Source organism: Pangasianodon hypophthalmus, chromosome 22 (assembly GCF_027358585.1).
Source record: "Pangasianodon hypophthalmus isolate fPanHyp1 chromosome 22, fPanHyp1.pri, whole genome shotgun sequence".
NCBI lineage: Eukaryota > Metazoa > Chordata > Actinopteri > Siluriformes > Pangasiidae > Pangasianodon > Pangasianodon hypophthalmus.
The window spans coordinates 20,013,176-20,034,286 of NC_069731.1; the positions used below are offsets into that span (position 1 = coordinate 20,013,176).

The 21,111-nt window shown below is 38.1% G+C and overlaps 1 protein-coding gene across 1 annotated transcript in view; it reads right to left on the bottom strand.

Annotated features, from left to right (window-relative positions):
• Positions 1 to 20,813, bottom strand: part of adgrg2a (adhesion G protein-coupled receptor G2a) — a 34,725-nt gene extending 13,912 nt beyond the window's left edge. Inside the window, exons 1-5 of the mRNA XM_053228143.1 lie at positions 20,517 to 20,813; positions 14,425 to 14,522; positions 7,882 to 8,469; positions 6,792 to 6,857; positions 920 to 4,573 (exon numbers count right to left, since the gene is read on the bottom strand). Coding sequence (XP_053084118.1) covers positions 920 to 4,573; positions 6,792 to 6,857; positions 7,882 to 8,469; positions 14,425 to 14,518 — 4,402 coding nt within the window. The 5' untranslated portion in view covers positions 14,519 to 14,522; positions 20,517 to 20,813. The remainder of the gene's footprint in view (positions 1 to 919; positions 4,574 to 6,791; positions 6,858 to 7,881; positions 8,470 to 14,424; positions 14,523 to 20,516) is intronic.
• Between the last annotated feature and the right edge of the window lie 298 nt (positions 20,814 to 21,111).

The window sequence follows — 21,111 nt, forward strand, 5'->3', positions numbered from 1 at the left end:
TTGGGGGTTGGGGTGTGGAAGGGACAGTTCACTCTCTTTCAAACATTAGGGGGCATGTCCCCTCCAACTACACCTAAGGGTCTACCTACTGGCTAAGAATTACACCGTGCTATTTTTTATTTTTATTTTTTTTGCCTTCTTTGGTGCTTTTGTGGGGGTTTACTTACATGTGTGCTTTAATTACATTGGCTAATTCCTTTTTCTCTGTTATGGAAATAAATTTGGCAAGTTTGGTATTTATTTTGGTTTTATACACTCCACTGATTCAGATTATGAAAACACAATTTTGGTAAGGAATCTGTGCTGAAAGGCTATATTGGGTTTCTCTCATTTCAAAGGTGGCACAATTTTATTCATCTCAGTGTAGCTGAGTTCACTTCTGGCCATAAAAATACATAAAAGTCTTTTTTTCATCCAAACAAATTACATTAATTTTGGTTCAACATCTGCACAAAAATTAAGTATTCTGAGCAACAGAATATTCTACCTTTGAATAAAGTGCTAGATACAGTTGGCGAAGAAGACGATCTTGGTATTGTTTTCTTGTTTTGGGTTTCCAATGTGTCTAAGACTGTGGTGATGGAAATGGAGGAATCGGATGGGAACAGTGCTGGAAGTGTTGATATGTCAGCTACAGAGGCTTTAAAGCTTGTAGGTGTGGTGAATTGGTTATTTCCTATGGCATCACTGCCTGAGTCTGTCGATTTGGGTGTGGCTGAGGTTTCAAGTGTTGATGGTGTATAAGTAACAGATATAATGGACAACGAAGGGACAGACTTCGCAGTGATAGTTGAAGGAACAGCACTAGTATCTGTGCTGGTGGTGATGTCTATTGCACTAGTACTGTCAGTAATGGATGTTGTAGCAGCTTGGTGAATAATAGTAGCTGTAGTAGGAGTAGGAGTAGTAGCAGTGTTACCTGTTGCAGTAATAGTAGTAGTTGGTGTAATGACTTTGTTAGGAGTAGTAATTGTGTTTTTTTCAGCAGTTGTAACAGCAGTGGCTGCAGGATCTTTGCTAGTTGGAAGAACAGAAATTGTAGCTGGAGTAGTTATAGTATCTGTGATAGTACGATTAATATGTATTGTATCTATAGTAGTAGGATAAAAAGGTATGGTGTCTCTGGGTGTAGGAGAAGTAAATATGGCTGTGTATATGGTGGTAGGACTAGTAGATAAGGTAGTAGGTGTATTACTTAAGGTATCTCTAGTAGTAAGAGTAGTAGCTATGCTGATATCTGTGGGAGTACTAGTCTCTGGGGTATCTGTAGAGGAATTAATAGTTTTCACAGGTGTATCTATAGTCATATTAGCAAGAACTGTGCTATCTGTGGGAGTAAGAATACTAGTCAGGGGGGTATCTGTGGTATCTGTGGGAATAGGACTACTAACTATGGCAGTATCTGTGGTAGTATGAGTACCAATTGCAGTGGTATTTGGCCTAATAGGAGTAGTTACTGTGGTGGGGTGTCTGGTAGTCATGGGGGTATCTGTGGTAGTAGGAATAGTAGTCAAGTGGGTATCTGTGGTAGTATGAGTAACAATTGCAGTGGTATCTGTGAGAATAAGAGAAGTAGCCATGATGGGATAGGTGGTAGTAGGGACAGTAGTCATGTTGGTATCTGTAGCTGTAGGAATAGAAGTCATGGGGGTATCTGTAGTAGCAGGAATAGAATTCATGTTGGTATCTCTGGTAGTAGGAATTGCAGTCATATGGGTATCTGTGGCTGTAGGAATAGAAGTCATGTTGGTATCTGTAGCAGTAGGAATAGTAGTCATGTGGGTATCTGTGGTAGTAGGAATAGAGGTCATGGGTGTATCTGTAGTAGCAGGAATAGAATTCATGTTTTTATCTCTGGTAGTAGGAATTGCAGTCATATGGGTATCTGTGGCTGTAGGAATAGAAGTCATGTTGGTATCTGTAGCAGTAGGAATAGTAGTCATGTTGATATCTGTAGCAGTAGGAATAGAAGTCATGGGGGTATCTGTAGTAGCAGGAATAGAATTCATGTTTTTATCTCTGGTAGTAGGAATTGCAGTCATATGGGTATCTGTGGCTGTAGGAATAGAAGTCATGTTGGTATCTGTAGCAGTAGGAATAGTAGTCATGTGGGTATCTGTGGTAGTAGGAATAGAAGTCATGTTGGTATCTGTAGTAGCAGGAATAGAATTCATGGGGGTATCTGTAGTAGCAGCAATAGAATTCATGTTTTTATCTCTGGTAGTAGGAATAGCAGTCATATGGGTATCTGTGGCTATAGGAATAGAAGTCATTTGGGTATCTATAGCAGTAGGAATAGTAGTCATTTGGGTATCTGTGGTAGTAGGAATAGGAGTCATGTTGGTATCTGTAGTAGTAGGAATAGAAGTCATGTTGGTATCTGTAGCAGTAGGAATAGTAGTCATGTGGGTATCTGTGGTAGCAGGAAAAGCAGTCATTTGGGTATCTGTGGTAGTAGGAATAGCAGTCATTTGGGTATCTTTGGTAGTAGGAAAAGCAGTCATGTGGGTATCTGTGGCAGTAGGAACAGTAGTCATGTGGGTATCTGTGGTAGCAGGAAAAGCAGTCATTTGGGTATCTGTGGTAGTAGGAATAACAGTCATGTTGGTATCTGTGGTAGTAGGAAAATCAGTCATGTTGGTATCTGTGGTAGTAGGAATAGAAGTCATGTGAGTATTTGTGGTAGTAGGAATAGAAGTCATGTGGGTATCTGTGGTAGTAGGAATAGCAGTCATGTGAGTATTTGTGGTAGTAGGAATAGCAGTCATTTGGGTATCTGTGGTAGTAGGAATAGCAGTCATGTGGGTATCTGTGGCAGTAGGAACAGATGTCATGTTGGTATCTGTAGCAGTAGGAATAGCAGTCATGTGGGTATCTGTGGCAGTAGGAACAGATGTCATGTTGGTATCTGTAGCAGTAGGAATAGTAGTCATTTGGGTATCTGTGGTAGTAGGAATAGCAGTCATTTGGGTATCTGTGGTAGTAGGAATAGTAGTCATGTGGGTATCTGTGGCAGTAGGAATAGAAGTCACGTTGGTATCTGTGGTAGTAAGAAAAGCAGTCATGTGGGTATCTGTGGTAGTAGGAAGAGCAGTCATATGGGTATCTGTAATAGCAGGAATAGAAGTCAGATGGGTATCTGTGGTAGTAGGAATAGCAGTCATGTGGGTATCTGTAGTACCAGGAAGAGTAGTCAGGTGGATATCTGTGGTTGCAGGAATAGTAGTCATTTGGGTATCTGTGGTAGCAGAATTAGCAGTCATGGGGGTATCTGTGGTTGTAGGAATAGTAGTCATGTTGGTATCTGTAGCAGAAATAGCTGTCATGGGGGTATCTGTGGTAGTACGACTAGAGGTCATGTTGGTATCTGTGGTAGTATGACTAGAGGTCATGTTGGTATCTGTGGTAGCAGGAATAGAAGTCATGTTGGTATCTGTGGTAGTAGGAAAAGAAGTCATTTGGGTATCTGTGCTAGTAGGAAAAGCAGTCATGTTGGTACCTGTGGTAGCAGGAATAGAAGTCATGTTGGTATCTGTGGTAGTAGGAAAAGAAGTCATTTGGGTATCTGTGCTAGTAGGAAAAGCAGTCATGTTGGTACCTGTGGTAGCAGGAATAGAAGTCATGTTGGTATCTGTGGTAGCAGGAACAGCAGTCATTTGAGTATCTGTGGTAGTAGGAATAGAAGTCGTGTTGGTATCTGTAGTAGCAGGAATAGCAGTCATGTGGGTATCTGTAGTAGCAGTAATAGTAGTCATGTTGGTATCTGTGGTAGTAGGAATAGCAGTTATGTAGGTATCTGTAATAACAGGAATAGAAGTCAGATGGGTATCTGTGGCAGTAGGAATAGAAGTCATGTGGGTATCTGTGGTAGTAGGAATAGCAGTCATGTGGGTATCTGTGGCAGTAGGAATAGAAGTCATGTGCGTATCTGTAGTAGCAGGAATAGTAGTCATGTGGGTATCTGTAGTAGCAGGAATAGTAGTCATTTGGGTATCTATTGTAGCAGAAATAGCAGTCATGTGGCTATCTGTGGCAGTAGGAATAGTAGTCATGTGGCTGTCTGTAGTAGTAGGAATAGCAGTCATGTTGGTATCTGTGGTAGCAGGAATAGCAGTCATGTGGGCTTCTGTGGTAAAAGTAGTATTTGATTCTGTGGTATCTGTGGTTGTAGCAGTAGTAGCTAGGGTAGTATGTGTAGTGGTATCTGTAGCAGTAACAATTGTGGCCTTATGTGTGAGAGTAGGAGTACCTGTAGTAGCTTTGTTAGTAGGGGTAAAATTTGTGGTTGTGTCTGTGAAGGTATGAGTAACGATTTTTGTTGTGTCGGTGGTATGTACAATGGTATCTGTAGTTGCAGAACTAGTAGCTGTAGTAGTTTTCTCAGTTGAAGTAATAGCTCTAGAAGTAGCAGTAGAAATAGTAGCCACAGGAGTACGTGTGGTAGTAGGAAAGATAGTCGAGAGGGTATCTGTGTTAGCAGGAGTATTAGTTTTAGTGGCAGTAGTAACAAGTTTAGTAAAGCTAGTGGTCATGGTCGTTCGTTGGGGAGTAGCTGAAGTTGTAAAGGGAGTTCCTGCACAGGGAAAAACAAAAAGAGAATTGCATTTAAACAGTTTTTCCACAGATACAAGTCCATTCCGACAAGTGCAAATGCGAACTACAACATTTAAGGTTTAGGATACTGCATAAAGAGAATCTTATACATAAGGGACTAAAACACTTCAACAACTGATGACCTTGCTGTAGAGGTTACTTGGTGTATAGTGGGGTTGTAACCAAATACGAACAAATTGGAATGAACAGATAACGCATTCTAAACAGATACAAATACAGATATAAGTAAGATGCGCACTATTTGTCTGTCATCTGTGGTTTGCACTAGTAGCCCATATATCTATACAAACTGACCTGACATTCACAAAAGAAATATGCTTTTATTTATATATATATATATATTTTATTTACCATATTCACCACTGGGCAGCATATTGCTGTTGGAGTCTCCAAAAAAATAATAATTTAATTAATTGAAAAAATATGAACTTGGATGTTCAATGCACATGGTTTTTTGTCATTCTTAAATAAATGATCTCCATTCCTGTAAAACAAAATCTTCTGGGAAAATCATACACTATTTGGCCAAAAGTATGTGGACACCTGAGCATCACACCACGTGGTTCTTCCCCAAATTGTTGCCACAAAGTTGGAAGCACACAATTTTCCAGAATGCCTTTGTATGGGGTAGCATTAAGATTTCTCTATAAGGGACCTAGTCCAAACCTGTTCCAGCATGACAATGCCCCTGTGCACAAAGTGAGGTCCATGAAGACATGCAAGACACATGAATTAGTATGTTAAGGTCGGAGTGGAAGAACTTGAGTGTCCTGCACAGAGCCCTGACCTCAACCCCACTGAACACCTTTGGGATGAACTGGAACACTGACTGCACCCCAGACCTCCTCGACATCCCAACATCAGCGCCTGACCTCACTAATGCTCTTGTAGGTGAATGGACAAAAATCCCCACAGCCACATCATAAAATACTGTGGAATATATATTAGCAGAAGCCAACTCTTTATTTATTAATGCCCATGGTTTTGAAATGGGATGTTCAACAAGCACATAGGGGTGCAATGGTTAGGCGTCCACATACTTTTGGCCATATAGTGTACATTATAATGAAATGCTACTTAATGGACCCCATTTTGACTCGCAGCAGCACCACATCCCAACTTCATAGTAGATTCTGATAGCCTGTCCAGCAAACAATTCTGGTCTTTCCAGAATGTAACAAGCCTAAATACTAAATCTGATAAAATAGAATAGGGGGTATGTTGTTATCTATCAACAACAGTTACCTGATTTAGGAAAGATATTGCTGTTTTGAAAGATAGTTCACTAGCTTACATTAGATAGAAAGTTCAGAGTTATGTTCTGCCAATTGTCTGCAATTGTTACAAATTTCAAGGAAAAATGAAAAACAAATCCTTCTGGCATAGACCATGCCCACTTCCAGATTTATGCAGCTAGAAAAATGTAAACAGAATCATTAAATGAAGAAATTTGTCTTCTTTATCTAATGGATTTGCAACATTGCAGGTCACAATTTTCTACTGTATCTCTGAAATGACAAGTGCTTTATTCCCCTTATAACACAGCATTTTGCCAACGGCTGAAAATTTTTTATATATGAAAGAACAGGCACTTTTTATCAGTTTATTACGTTACCGAGAAACTGCAAAGCATAAACTCTGCCCTGAAGATGTCAGAAAACTTAACAGGAGACTCCTTCCATAAATGTTAAATAAACATCTCCTTACCAACCATATCAATGATTATACATTTTTAGTCTGAGCTGTTACTTTAGAAACGATAACGTATTGATTTGCAGTCATACTGCTGTCAAAGCTGAAAATTACCTTCTGACAACACCTTCTGACCAATCAGAATCCAGAATTCAACAGTGCTGTGGTATAAAGGCTTATAAGCACCTGTAACGTTGGCTTACAAGCTCCAAGTGTGTGTATGTGCAGGCGTAATTAATTTTCCTCACATTCTGTTTTAAGCTCTCTGGACAGTAACGTGTGTGTTTTTTTCAGAGAAGGCAGGGACAAGTCCACCTTAATCTTTCCCTGCATTCACGTTAGACCCCTTACAACACATTACAAAATTTTTAAAATATCAACACAGTAGCTAATTCTGAACTTTTCTTGGCCCGCGTGTAGATAGATTAGTATTACTCACTACAAACATACTCATTAAAGTGACATGCTCATGAAGTGCTACTTACCAGTTACATGAAGTTGTGGTCCCACGTCGCGTTTCACCCGTACAAGGTCTAAAAGACTGAGTATGCCTACAGGAAAGCCATGCAAAAAGATAAGAACCACATCCATTTTGGAAAATGGATGAAAGCTTTGGACTGGACAAAAATGAAGCATTTTGCAGGACTACACAAATATGCAACACATTCATGCACTTCACACTTTAACTGTATGTTCAGCTACATAAAATGGCTTCGTGCAAAACGTAGTAGCATGAAGTAGTGAAATAGTGAAAAAGAAAATGGAAAGACTTTTTGTCTTCAGAGAGACAGAAAGCAGGCGTGTGTGTTCTAGAGAATAAAACCGCACATTTTCATCTGTACTTTTCTTTGTGTCCTGATTGTATTCTGACGAGCACATGCATTTACATCTGTAGTCAAATGTGTGTCTGGTTAGCAAGAAGGAGATCAGAGTGTCAGCGTGCTGTATCATGCATAATATACACCTTGTGTAGTTCCTCTTTTTCAGTTTTAAATGGCTCATGGATCTAAAATGGTGATTTTTCAGTTATTTATTTTAATTAAATGATGAACTTTGGCAGCCATGGACTCATGAACCATGTGTCCTATGATGTAGCATATTTAGTTTATATTAAACTGGGAACCAAGTTATATATAAAGACTTTATAACTTGTATATCTGGATAAAATGTGTCTCCTGACCTTTTTTAAGCGATGATTGGACAGAAATTCATTTTGAATGCATATTTGGTGAAAAACATTTTTATATCCATTATATATATAGCTGCATATAATCCTGATATTCCATTTGATATTATCCGTGAATCGGGTTATTGTGTTGGGTGTTTTGCATTGGATTTATGTTAGGTATATGTAGTAATATTAAAATCCACAGTCAAATGACCTAATTTACATTTTGCAAATCCTATACCAAGATGTCCCAGCATGAGAGATGGTTTCATAAATGTGCACCTACTGATCTTAACACTTGCTAGCTAGGAAAAGGGCGGATATTGATGTTTTGTCGTATTATATACCAGTTTTGGTATTGGGCCGCTTTCGTAACACTGCGCTCTAGTTGTGTTTATTGTGCTCACCACAGTAAAGTGTGTCATCCTGGACCCAGGTCTGGGCTTGACTGATTCTCCACATGCTTGTGTCCCAGCCCACAATCGTGCCGTCCTCACACAGTGCATGCTCCCTCACGTCCCCCCACATTCTGAACAGGTACAGCTCCATGGTGGCCGTAGTGGTTCCTGGGAAGATCTCCCATTGCTGACATCCAAGCTGTAGCTTGCCATTGGGTCGCATGGCATGAGCAATCACCGTACGCTCGTGTGTTTCCTGACTGCTGCTGATGGTCAGGCTGAAGCTGTTACGTAATGAGTCAATGCGTAGACACAGACGGTGCCAACGTTTCAGTGCCAGCTGCACCGGGAAGCGGTGTTGCACACCCAAGAGCCAGGCATACACGGCATCGCTGTCACCCTGCAGTGCCAGGTCGTAGTACGGTGAGTGAGGCGTTGTGTAGCTAAAGGCCATCCACTTTCCAGCAGTCAACAAGCGCACGTCCAAGCACACGGTCATCTGGAAGAGCTGTGGCACGCGCTGGTTTTCCTGCAGAGTCCACTGGTCCTTGCATCCCTGCAGGACGGCCTTGGAATCGCTCATGAAGTAGCTGTGGCCTTGGAAGAGACAATGAAAAAAAAACAAATAAGAAACAAAACCAGAAAGACTGAAAGGTATCTTTGGTATGGAAGGAAGATAAATGCTGTATTTGAATTGCTAAGCAAATTATGAGATCTGATCGTAATCTCAAACGGCAGTCTGTTTTCATGAAACTTGACACCAAAATATTTTGTTTCTACTCTTAGCTTAGTGTATCAGTAGTGAAAAACAAATGCTTCTGGTGTAGACCATGCCCACTTCCAGATTTATGCTGCTAGAAAAATGTTAACAGAATCATTAAATGAATTCTGGATTCGCAATGTTGCAGGTCACAGTTTTCTACGGTATCTTTAAAATGAAAAATTATATTATATAAGCAGTAAAACAATGAGGTGGTGTGATTGAGTGGCTACTGTTGCCACCCCAGAGTTTATTTTCCTATAACAGCATGTAACAAAGTGCTTTACTCCTCTTAAACACAGCAATTTGCCTACTCTTAGCTTAGTGTATCAATAGATAATTTCTGTATTCAAAAGATAATGGAGAAATATTTTCAGAAAAACATGATGACATAGCAAGTAGTTTTTCCAGTTTCTCCAGGACTGTGTGTGTTTGTCTGGTTGGTTACGTCTCTTTGGAATGTTCACACGCCAAAAAAAAAAATTCCCTTGTAAATGTAAGTAACTTATAGCCAGATAGTCACTGTCTTTAATATTTAAATCTGTATTACAGTAATATTTATTTACATTAATAGCAGACTGTACTGATTATTTTTACAGGAGTACTTATTGGTAGTAATAAACTACTGTTTATTAATTACTGTTTTACAGTTTTATTTTCTAGTTATGCTGTATTTTTAATCTTTTATTGCCAAATACACTTTTTAAACAAATGTGAAAGAGTCAATAAAAACATGGTTCGGTTCAGCTAAGAACAAACATAAAATATCACGTTACACACTATGAACTTGCTAAAATGAACAATAATCAGACAAGAAGAAAAAATAGGAAAGGAAATATATAATGTGGGTTATATATTTGAAATATCAGACTGGCTAGCAAATATTAGATAGCTAACTAGACCACCATGGGATAGAATTGAAGCCACGTTTTTTTTTTTTTAAATCAATACTTCATGACAAATTAATGTAAGAAATAAAAATGGAAAAATTATACAGACATCGTTCTTTTTCTGCTTCAGATCAATTATTTTAATGTTGAGTTTTACGGTAAATTTAATGATATTGTATATTTTTGTATGTTATCATAATATAGCATTACAGTAGCAATACAGAAAGGTGCTTTAATACAGTATAATCTGCAGTACTGTTAATATTTTCCCTGAACTCCAAGAATTTTTTTATTTTACTGGCTTACTGAAATTGTAGAAATTCATTACAGTGCATAATTGAAGTTGATGGCGAAACAAAATAATTTGAATTTTTTTTTAAACTTTTGAAACTTAGTTTAGAAACTTAGTAATTTAATAATTTGATCTTCAAATTTATGTAGTTCATTTACTTAATGTCTCTTTGCATTCTTCACTAACCACACCACAACAGGGTTGAAATGTCAACTGGCCTAAAAATAGCCCTGATCTCCTCCCACATTTCAGGACTCGCCCTGCAATCCTCTACAAACACTAACCATGGATCATTCTGTAACCATGTTGATGTGAGTTTTTAGAATTCTATCTAAAATCTAGTCTAATCCTTGTAGATCAATTCAATTCAATTTTATTTTTATAGTGCTTTTAACATTGTCACAAAGCAGCTTTACAGAAATAAATGGATTAAAATATAAAATAACAAAAATATATCTATATGTGAATTTATCCCTAATGAGCGAGCCAGAGGTGACGGTGGTGAGGAAAAACTCCCTGAGACGGTATGAGGAAGAAACCTTGAGAGGAACCAGGCTCAAAAGGGAACTCATCCTCATCTGGGTGCAGTGGATAGTGCAATTATAAATAAATCCCTTCTATCATTGTGTACTATATGGACAAATAGTGCAACTGAAACATCAGAGCAAGGAAGCCTTTCCAGGGCCGAGATCACAGTGCTAGTGCATGTGCATGCAGTGAATTTATTCTTCATATGTCTTTGACTATCGCTGCAGGCAGAAACCTGGCAAAGCGCAGCGAAAAAGGGCCTGGGTTAGAATGAATGCATTATTAAGAGGCGTCGCTAGGGTTGAGAACTTTTGTGCTGACTAGCGTCATTCTCTTGCGATGGAAACAAAATTCCTGGGTGTCACGTTGAAATGAGAGAAAAAATAAACTGAAATGTTTAAGCATGTGAGTTATGTTATATCTGCGCTGTGCAAGTGCACTGACTGACATCACTTCCTCGCTTACTTTCCCTATTCACCGTAAAGACCAGCGGTCGTCAACTGGCCTAGCAAAGCGGACAGAACCAAGTACTGAAAAAATCCTGTTGCAGAACTGAAAAAAAAGGCATTATTTCAGCTACAACTAATGTCAAGACATTCTCACCAATCAGAATCCAGGATTGAACAAACATTTTAAGAATCTTCACATTATTTTAAGACACTGAGACAAACACTGAAATCTACAGAAATAATAACACAATAATGAATTTTTTTTGCCTTTAAATGGTGGAAAATTGTTTATGCAAATGTAATACCTGCCCTTTAGTTGTGTTGATTTGTGTATCCAATCACTATATGCAGTATCTCTTACTTCAGGAGATTATTCTAATCTATTCTAATCAGAAGATTAATCTATTTGCATAGACACCGCCCTCACGTACATACAGTATATTGCACTTTTTAGTAGAAATGGCCCAAATTTCCTGTTTCATTAAAGCAAACAACAAAACAGACGTGTTATTTTGGCCTTTGGTGCTGTTTATTCACAGGAGTGTTGATATCGCCTAATTCCTTATCTCTAGTACAGTATTTAATTAGTTTTATTTATATCTAAAATACATAAATATTCATATATTATGGAAACTATTATAGCAAATTAAATAAAGAAACTGAAATCTATGTGAATCTCTCAATTCTCAGTAAGTGCTTTATTAAGGGAAAGACTAGATCAAGACTGTGTAAAGTAATTTCTAACATTTCTAAATTCATTAAACATTTAATTATAATAATTTCTCCATTCACTCAGTTTCCTTGGTAAGATATCCATATTTCTGAGTACTGCTAACATACAGGTGAAACCATTCGTAAGAAATAAGACAGGAATTTCAAGGCTTTGTTTGCGTCTGGATTTCCGAAAGCTGTGAAGTGTATTCAAAAATAAATCTGTATCTCTGATGGTATGTGTGTGTGTGTGTGTGTGTGTGTGGTGAAATTGAGCTCTCTTTCATTTCTAAGTGTGTGGGCAGCCACAGTAGCTCAGACTGCATTCCTCTCAATTCACCATCTTTAAGATGCTTGTCTTGTGCTCACGCACGATGCACCGTCGTGACTAAAAGGCACAGGATGAGAAATGTGTACACAAATGCATACATGGAGGTGAGGCTATAGGGCCTTTCACACCGCTTTAGTTCCAGAACTAAATTTACAGTACTAAAGTACTGGGCGATTTTGCGCGAACTATTTCCCAGTACTGTTTAAAGGGTTGTACTCGCACCGACAGCAGGCACTAGGAAGTGACGTAAGCCGGTCGACAGCGACGTCATTTGTGCGCGGCGTTCAACAATGGAAACAAAGAAGAACAACGTAAACAACCGGAGGATGGAGGACGCTGTGATCGGAGCTGTGTTCTTGTTGTGTCTTGTGGGTTTCACAATAATGGACATGGAATGTCGACGTATACGTAAAGCGATTGAAGGAACGGTATGTTTACACGGCGTTTTAAATCATGGCGGGTGAGGGCGTTTTCGTACGCGTTTGGCCAATCATCGTCTACTTACATCACGGATAGTACCAGTTGTTCTAGTTAGACCCTGCTCCGGAGTAGGAGCTAATTTGGTTCTCGAAAAAGGCAGTCGGTACTAAAATCACACCCAGTTCTGGAGGTGCGAAAACGCCAAAAAGTGGGTAGTTCCACAATTAGTTCAGGTACTATGAAAAGGTTCCCGCGGTGCGAAAGGTCCTTATGTTTGTGTGTATGCAGTTGAGGTACAAGTCAATGGTGGGCGAAAAGGTAAATGAAACGCTCAGCGGTTTAACGGTCTCTCTGCTCCTTGAGCTTTAGTCACTGGCTGTTGGTGTCTCTCAGAGGGAATGATGATATAAAAAACAGTAATAAAACCGGAGGCTAATAAAATCCACCTGGCAGAAAAAGCTGATTGACTTGAATTCAAGAAGACGTGGTATGCGACAAAGGGATTCACTTCTGGTAGCAGTTAATTTCCCAGATGCCTCCTCTGGTTTTGTGAATGAGTTTTAAACAACCACGCTTGGAAGCGTGGGCCAAAAGAAAACAAGCAAAGGTCTTTCTGGAAAACTCAACAGCAAGGAAGTTCTTCTTATTATAACCTTTTCACTATCACAAGAAGAGTTGTTCCTGCTCCTCAGTCAACACAGTGTCTATTATAACTCACGAATAGCTATCTGCTTAAGGTTAGCAGCTCACTGAAACACTATTGTCCCTTCCTAAACACATCACCACAGCATCACCCATTATCAGGATTCTGTTCCAGCCAAGGGAAAAGATCTGCAAAGATAAAACCCAGCTGCTTAATACGATATAAATCTCCTTAGTTAACCACATCATGCCACATTCTTGCCTCTGCTAGCTAATGTGAGATTAAATGTCAGAGATCTGTACACTTGCTGGACCACATTTACCGCATATAAAACAATGGTATGCCTCAGGCCTTTATGGTTTTGCCAGGAAAATCTCTTTCAATCTCTCCAGGATATTGCTTTTTGGATCCCTCATTTAAGGAAAATCTCTCTCCAGATTCCACAAACACACCGAAGCTGGAGTATTACATCCTAAGAATCTCAAATGCTGTCGCATATGGAACAGAATCGAAAGCTTAGAGACCTAGTTTCTTAGAACAATGAGTTCCTCAAAGGGTTCTTCGACTGGTTAATGCTTCTGGTTTCTACATTAATGCTCATCACACCGTCTCAGGCCTTCAGTCCGCCTACACACTCACTACACATCTCCAGTGCTATTCAACTGTGAAGGCTAGACAGCTTTAAAAGGACAGGTATTTTTTTCAGAACCCTTGTCGCTATGGTAACGAATCACATTGTGGTCCGTGTCTAAAGAATCTCAGTGTAGGAGTGATGACGTGGTGTGCACATTTGGTTTTAGTCGTGTTAGACCAAATTCCAGACTGGTGTCTGTTCCAGTCACTGTTTGTTTTTTTTCAACGCAAGAGGCAGCACCTATTTGTGGAATCACAGACACGTCAAACCAAACAGGACTAAATGATCAGACAACTGCAGAGTTAGTCAGTAATTTGGTCTGTAATGTTCTTAATGGAGGAGGGAGAAAAACACCAACATGTCCCATACAGATAGAAATAAAATTAAAAGATGACAACTATGAAAATCTGCAGGTAAAGCTGGAATAGAGTTAATCTGATCAGTGTAACTGTGTGGCTGTGACGGCGTATGGATACGACAAAACCTCCAGGAAAGTGTAAAGTAACCGGAACTACTTTTTACTGCATGGCTCCAGTGTTGGAAAGTTGGATAAACGTCCATAAGAACAGTTTTAAGGTTTTCTCTCATATCTGTCTCATCCGAAACACTTTATTTCTAACAGTTTTGAATTCCATTAGACTTATTTTATGTGATTTTCAGTGAAACAGGTTGAGCTTTTCTTCCTTAGCTAGCGCAGGAACATGTACTGTAACTGAATACTGCTCATATCTTCATATCTTTAAATAGCTGTTTTATCTTTAAATTGTTCGCCTGCTTGTTTTTTGTTATCATATTTATCTTGCTGCAAAAGACTGAAGGTTTTTAGATTGGAGTTAAAGATCGGTATGCACATTCATTCTCTAATTCTATAGTTCTATAGGTTTGCATTTGTACCTTGAGCAATGAGAGGAATCAGAATCCAAAGCCAGAGAAGATGAGTGGACGTCCTCTCTCGTCCGGAAAAAAGCTTTCTGTATTTCTGAGGCATCCTTCTGAAAGAGAGAAAAATGTCAGTAATAAAAATGGGTCAGTTTTCATGCCCTGACTAATAACTTAATAAAAAATAAAGAACATTTTAGATTTAACTAAAAAAAAAAAAAAAAAAACACTGCTGTTTAGGTGCTGTTACCATCCACGTTTATTATTTTCCTACAACAGCATGTCTAAAAGTGTTTTGTTCCTCTTACACCACAGTAACGATCAGACTGTACAATGATTAGACTTTTTTTTATATATTAAACAACTTCACTTTGTATATACTTTGTTTTATCCATTTATAGTTATATTTAATGTTGTGGAACATCCATGAAACAAGTTAGTTCCTGTTGTCACTTACGTTATAGCAGCTATAAACAGTCCTTCCTTCACCAGCATCTTTTTTTCTCTCTCATGAAGTCAATAAGACAAAAAAAAAAAAAAAAGACACAGCTTGTTATGTTACCAAGAAACTGCAAAGAAGCGTAAACTCCTCTGTCCTGAAGATGTTGGAAAACTTAAAGTTACAGCTTTACCTCTGACTGTTACAAAGCACTGACACTGGAGACTCCTTCCATAAATGTTAAATAAACATCTCCTTACTTCAGGTAGAAAAGAAAAACTTATATCAACACCATATCACTGATTATACACATCCCAGTGAATGAGGTGTTACTATAGAAACGATAACGTATTAAAATGAGCGCATTAATATAAACCTGCGCTACTGTCAGAGCTGCTGTTATAGAGAATTAATCAACAGCTTCTGACCAATCAGGAGGCAGAATTCAGTGGTGTGATTGATGTTAATGCATAGCAGCACTGTGTTAAGAGTAACTTTCACTAGGTTGCTGAGTGAATCGTACGAATAACTGCACAGAGATCAGTGAAAATGACTGGATGGATATTGGATTTGCTTTTATTTTGTTCTTTGCCCAATTTTATATAATTTTTGGGTCATTTTTATGGGTCATGAGATCTTTTTTCTTGGTTACAAGCACCTTCATGACATTGTTTACAAACTCAATTTTTTTATCCGGTGGTCTTGGGAGAAAGATGCGTCTTGGATAAGTGGGAAAAAAAACTGCCCCATTTTATGTTCACTGCGGTGGGCTGCAATTTTGTGGACAAGAAAGCGTCGAAAGCAGTGACACAAACATCTTCCCCAAATGGCCAGAAGCACTTTCCATCATTCTGGCTCGTATGCTTTCCTTCTCAGGTTTCCGTTCTCTCTCATCTCTATTACAAAAGATTTTGAAACAGGAGCTGATCTTTAGGTTGTCGAGAGTGTTACAGGGAGATGCTCTGGTTTTATAACAGGTTCAGTAACAGGTTTTAGTTTGCAACTTTTAAAATAAAACATATCAAAATTCAGTCTTTCTCTCAACAACGTCCAGGAAGACGTAACTGTGGCTAGGAAGTTTAATAAACATTTATATTTTTAAAGTCTAATAAACCAGGTTTGATACATGAAACCACCAGCAGGATTAAAAAGCAACACAAACATGAACATGACTCAATGGGTGTGTTTCCAGTGCAGGAGCTCAGGAACAACTGGAGGAACCAGGACTGATTTTATTTATTTTATTAACCTTTTTAGTGTCTGCTCTAGAGTAAGTATTTTTTGTCGACCATAAACTATACGAGGACGGGCTATTATATATATATATATATATATATATATTTCATCATCGCCATATACATGTCATTCTTTAGCAAACAAAAAATTTGTAATTTTTGGCAACTTGCTGTGGTGTAAGAGGAATAAAACACTTGGGGATGTGCTGTTATAGGAAAACAATCAACTTGGTGATAGTAACTCTACTTGAACACACCAGCCCTCATTCTGTATTTTTCTTTAACAGCAACACACACACACACACACACACACACACACACACAGGGTTTATGCCTTACTAGAGGCAGCACAGCAAGAAAGTGACAATTTTGTGGACTTTTGTTTTTGCTCTGTATTTTTTTTATCATTGTTTTTGTGCTGAGATAAACATTAGCATATACACAACATTTACTTACATATTTACTTACTTTGCCTATTAATTAATTAATCACAATTCAATTAATCTATTAATTAATTAATGTAGACATTTGAACATTTATTTTAATAGCTATTTGTTTATTTATTCAGTTATTTATTTGGACATTTACTGGGTCAGGACCTGACACTCTTGCTGATTTCTGTTCTTGTTTATACATATTTACAAAGTTCCTGGTAAAAGGTAAATTTCCCCCATTTAAGGTAAATACAAATTTAATCCCAGTTGCTGAGTAACAATTGTATTACGTGAAAAGTGAATGTAAAATGATAGAGTGGAAAAAGAAGAATGATTTGTTAGTCTGAACATGACAGAGCTGCTGGTTTGTGTCAGGAAGTTCACCGCTCTAAACGTTCTGAAAAGGCGCAAACGCGAGCGTGTGAATGTGTAAAGGAATCAGTGTGCTGTGCTAAACTGGTGGAACTGGTGTGCCAGGATTTTTAGATGATTTTGTTTAATTGGTGAATGTAAGACAAGATGAGCAAGTGTTCCAGCGTGAGCCGAGGATTAAATCAAGGCAGCTGTGTGACTTTTTTTTTTTTTTTAACATAAAATGCTTCTCAGCTCACACACAGGCTAACATTCAGCTACGGTATGGAGCATTACACAGTAGCAGGTATTCTGCTTTAATATGATGCCTATATATAATGTCACCTGGAATCTAATAGAAATTTTTAATAAAAATAGGCCCTGTGGGTGAAGAGTTCAGAAATTAAAAAGCAACACTCTGACTCCTATAAATATTATTATTAAATTATTATTGTAAGGAAGGGGTCCATGGATTTATTACTGTATTTCTTTACAGTTATTCCTGACTATAAAAAGGCATTAAACAATTCACTAATTGACTGTTAAATATGAGCAAATAACCCTTTTATGATATTTTAGCCTTTACTTTCACGATTATCTCACAGTGACCTGATTTCCTGATGTGCAGGAAAAATAATTAAAAAATAGTTACTAAATCAACTTAAGCTCTATTCTGACAGGATTGCTTTTACACAGGTAGGTGGGGTAACGTAATTATTACTGCAGTAATCACTGGAATTTTAACCACATCCATATCTAACAGGTATTTTTATTTTTTTAACAAACTTTCAGGCTCTGGAGAAATTACACTGTATGTTACCTTCTATAAAATCAGCAGTGTAATGACTCCAGGCAACGTACTGTACAGGATATCCATCTGATCTGACATTTACATCGCATCAGGACAATATTCTTTGATAAGTCGAGCTAGAATAGAGTCGAGATGTTCGTCTAGTCAGAAGTAAAGGTATGAAACTGTACTTTTCCTTGTTGCTCATGTGATACAATCAATGGTACACTGTTTGTGTGTATTTATTGTAACTGGAGAGGTGCACATAGTATAACTTTTATTAGCTTTTAGAGTAGTAATCCCCAGTTATGTATCTTCAATTATTTCTAAAGCTATGAAGATACAAACTATGGGTACAGAAGATGTCTCCTTGATGGTACCGCTCGAGGACAGTTTGGTACCTTTAATTCTGAGCATGTAAAGTAGAGTGGACTTTAGTACTAAGTTCTACGACTTTATTGTAATGATGGTAATGAAGGTACAACCCCAGTGGTCAGGGCTTCTACTTTTACAGTTTAGTACCTTTTCCCCCCCTGAGAGTCTACTAAATATTCAGCCTATACTCTGAGAAAAAGTACCTTTCCTTGCTGCGTCAGTGGTACTGTCAAGGTACCCTTTTTTTTTACCTTTAATAAATATATTTTACTTAGAAACATGGATATAGTGTACCTCTAACAAAGATTTAATTACACAAGCAAACTACATTTAGTTTTCAGAGTAAAGCTTCGCACCTTCCCAGTGACAAGGAAAAGTACACTTTAGTACCTTTATTTCTCAGAGTGCACAGAAAGGTACATGTAGAGTGCCTTTAAAGCTGTACTCTAAAAACTACTTACGGTCCAATTATGTGTGTTAAATGATTTTTAAAAGTAAAGTCCTGCTTTCCAAGTGTGATTTATGTATTAAAGGTACAAAAGGAGGAAGGAAGAGAAAAGCAAAAGGACAGTTTAGTACCTTTCTTTTTTCCTGAGAGCCTGAGAGACTGAGTCCCTGTAGTGGTACCATCAAGAGTACATCTTTAGTACCTTTAGTTCAATGTGTACTGTTTACCTAGAAAAGTGCATGTAGTGTATCGTTAAAGCTCTAAAAATGAATCACGGTCCAATTATGCACCTTAAATCATTTTTAAAGGTGCGCTATGTGATACTGCTCTCCAGGTGTATGATCCGTATTAAAGGTACAAAAGATGCACCCTTGATGGTATACAAGCCAGCAACAAAGAAAGGTATAGTGTGGTACTACTGTAGGTAAAAAGATACACATTAGATATAGATACTACTATATGTAGGTAAAAGATACACACTAAAGAAACAAAAGATGCCGCCTTGATGGTACAAGAAAAAGTACCGGGAATATCTGGTACCTGTGTTCCTCAGAGTGTAGGGTGTATACAGGTATACAAGGGAACTCAGACAACTTTTGGGCCTCTGTCTTGGATAATTTTGGTTCTTATAGACATTGTTTTGTTCCACAAGATCTCCTTGAACCTGCTGTCTACCTTTAGGGCACTTGGAACCATCCCCACCTTCTCCTGCTTATAAATATACAGAACCTATTTATACACTTATAAAAGAAAATTGTACTAAACGGTACCTTTCTTACTCAAGTCCTTACACCTGCTGTACCTTTAATACACTAAAAAAACCCTGGAAATGTGGATATAGTGAAAAAAAAGGATTTAAGGTACATGATTATCTTTTAGAGTTTAAAAAAATACGTACTAAAGGTACTAAAGATGTACCGTTGAGGTACCATGCTGTACTGGTACCAAAAGTACTGCAGAAAAAAAACTAAGTACTAAACTCTACCTCTGACTGTCACTTTATGGCACCTTAAATATTGTACCTTCAGTATGTAAATTTTACCTGGAAATGTGTGTAAAGTCACTTTAAAAAGGATTTAAGGCACACAATTAGCTTTTAGAGTAAAAGAAAAACACACTAAAGGTCCTAAAGATGTGTCCTTGAGGTACCATGCTGTACTGGTACCAAATGTCCTGCAGAAAAAAGTGACTGTACTAAACTAAGAAGTACTAAACCCTACCTTTGCTCGTCACTTTATTGCACCTTCTGAACCTTCAGTATGTAAACTTCACCTGGAAATGTGGATATAATTTACCTTTAAAAAGATTTAAGGTGAATAATTGGCTATAATTAGTTTTTCAGGGTAAAAAATACACGCTAAAGGTACTGAAGGTGCAGCCTTTACGGTACCAGCTGAGTGACAAGGGAAGTTTGGTACCTGCCTTTCTCACGGTACTTTACTTTACTTAACTTTACTTTAACTGACTTTAATTGACTTTACTTTACTTTACTTTACTTTAATTGACTTTACTTTACTTTACTTTAACTGACTTTAATTGACTTTACTTTACTTTAACTGACTTTAATTTACTTTACTTTACTTTAACTGACTTTAATTTTTACTTTAATTGACTTTACTTTACTTTACTTTAACTGACTTTAATTGACTTTACTTTAACTGACTTTAATTGACTTTACTTTACTTTACTTTACTTTAATTGACTTTACTTTACTTTACTTTAACTGACTTTAATTGACTTTACTTTACTTTAACTGACTTTAATTTACTTTACTTTACTTTAACTGACTTTAATTTTTACTTTAATTGACTTTACTTTACTTTACTTTAACTGACTTTAATTGACTTTACTTTAACTGACTTTAATTGACTTTACTTTACTTTACTTTACTTTACTTTAACTGACTTTAATTTTTACTTTAATTGACTTTACTTTACTTTACTTTAACTGACTTTAATTTTTACTTTACTTGACTTTACTTTACTTTAACTGACTTTAATTGACTTTACATTAATTGAACCCCGCTCGCGCTCACCTGGTGCCGCCTCGACGCGCCGCCGCCGCCGCCGCGCGCGCACATCCTACGGCGTGAGAACAGCGCGCGCGCCCCGGTCCCGGGAGACCTCGCCGCGGCTCTTCATGTGCTCCACTCACTCGGGGCGATAAACCCGCTCGCGCTGGACCGAAAGTGCGGTGCGTTTTCGTCTCGCGTGTGCTGTCGTGTAGTAAGACTGCGTCGGTGTAAACAGAGACGCCGTCTCGCGCTCGGTGCGTCTGTAGCGTGACTCACAGCCGCAGGAGGAGCAGCAGTACATTACAAACCTGTTGTAGTTGTGCCAGAGGTGTGTGTGTGTGTGTGTGTGTGTGTGCTGGCCAGGTGTGTTAGCCGGATGAGAACAGGACACACCCTCCCCAAACCTGCAGAGGATTCCACAGAACAGACATTTCACACATGACCATGTGACTGAGCATGAGCAGAGACTTTTAATCATAATAATAATAATAATAATAATAATAAACACCAATACTACCACTAACTCCAGATTCCTAGAAACACATCCTGTTAACATAAAGATCAGACCCTTAAAGCTGCACTGAATAATCCGAGAATAAGCTACTCAGCTCAGTGA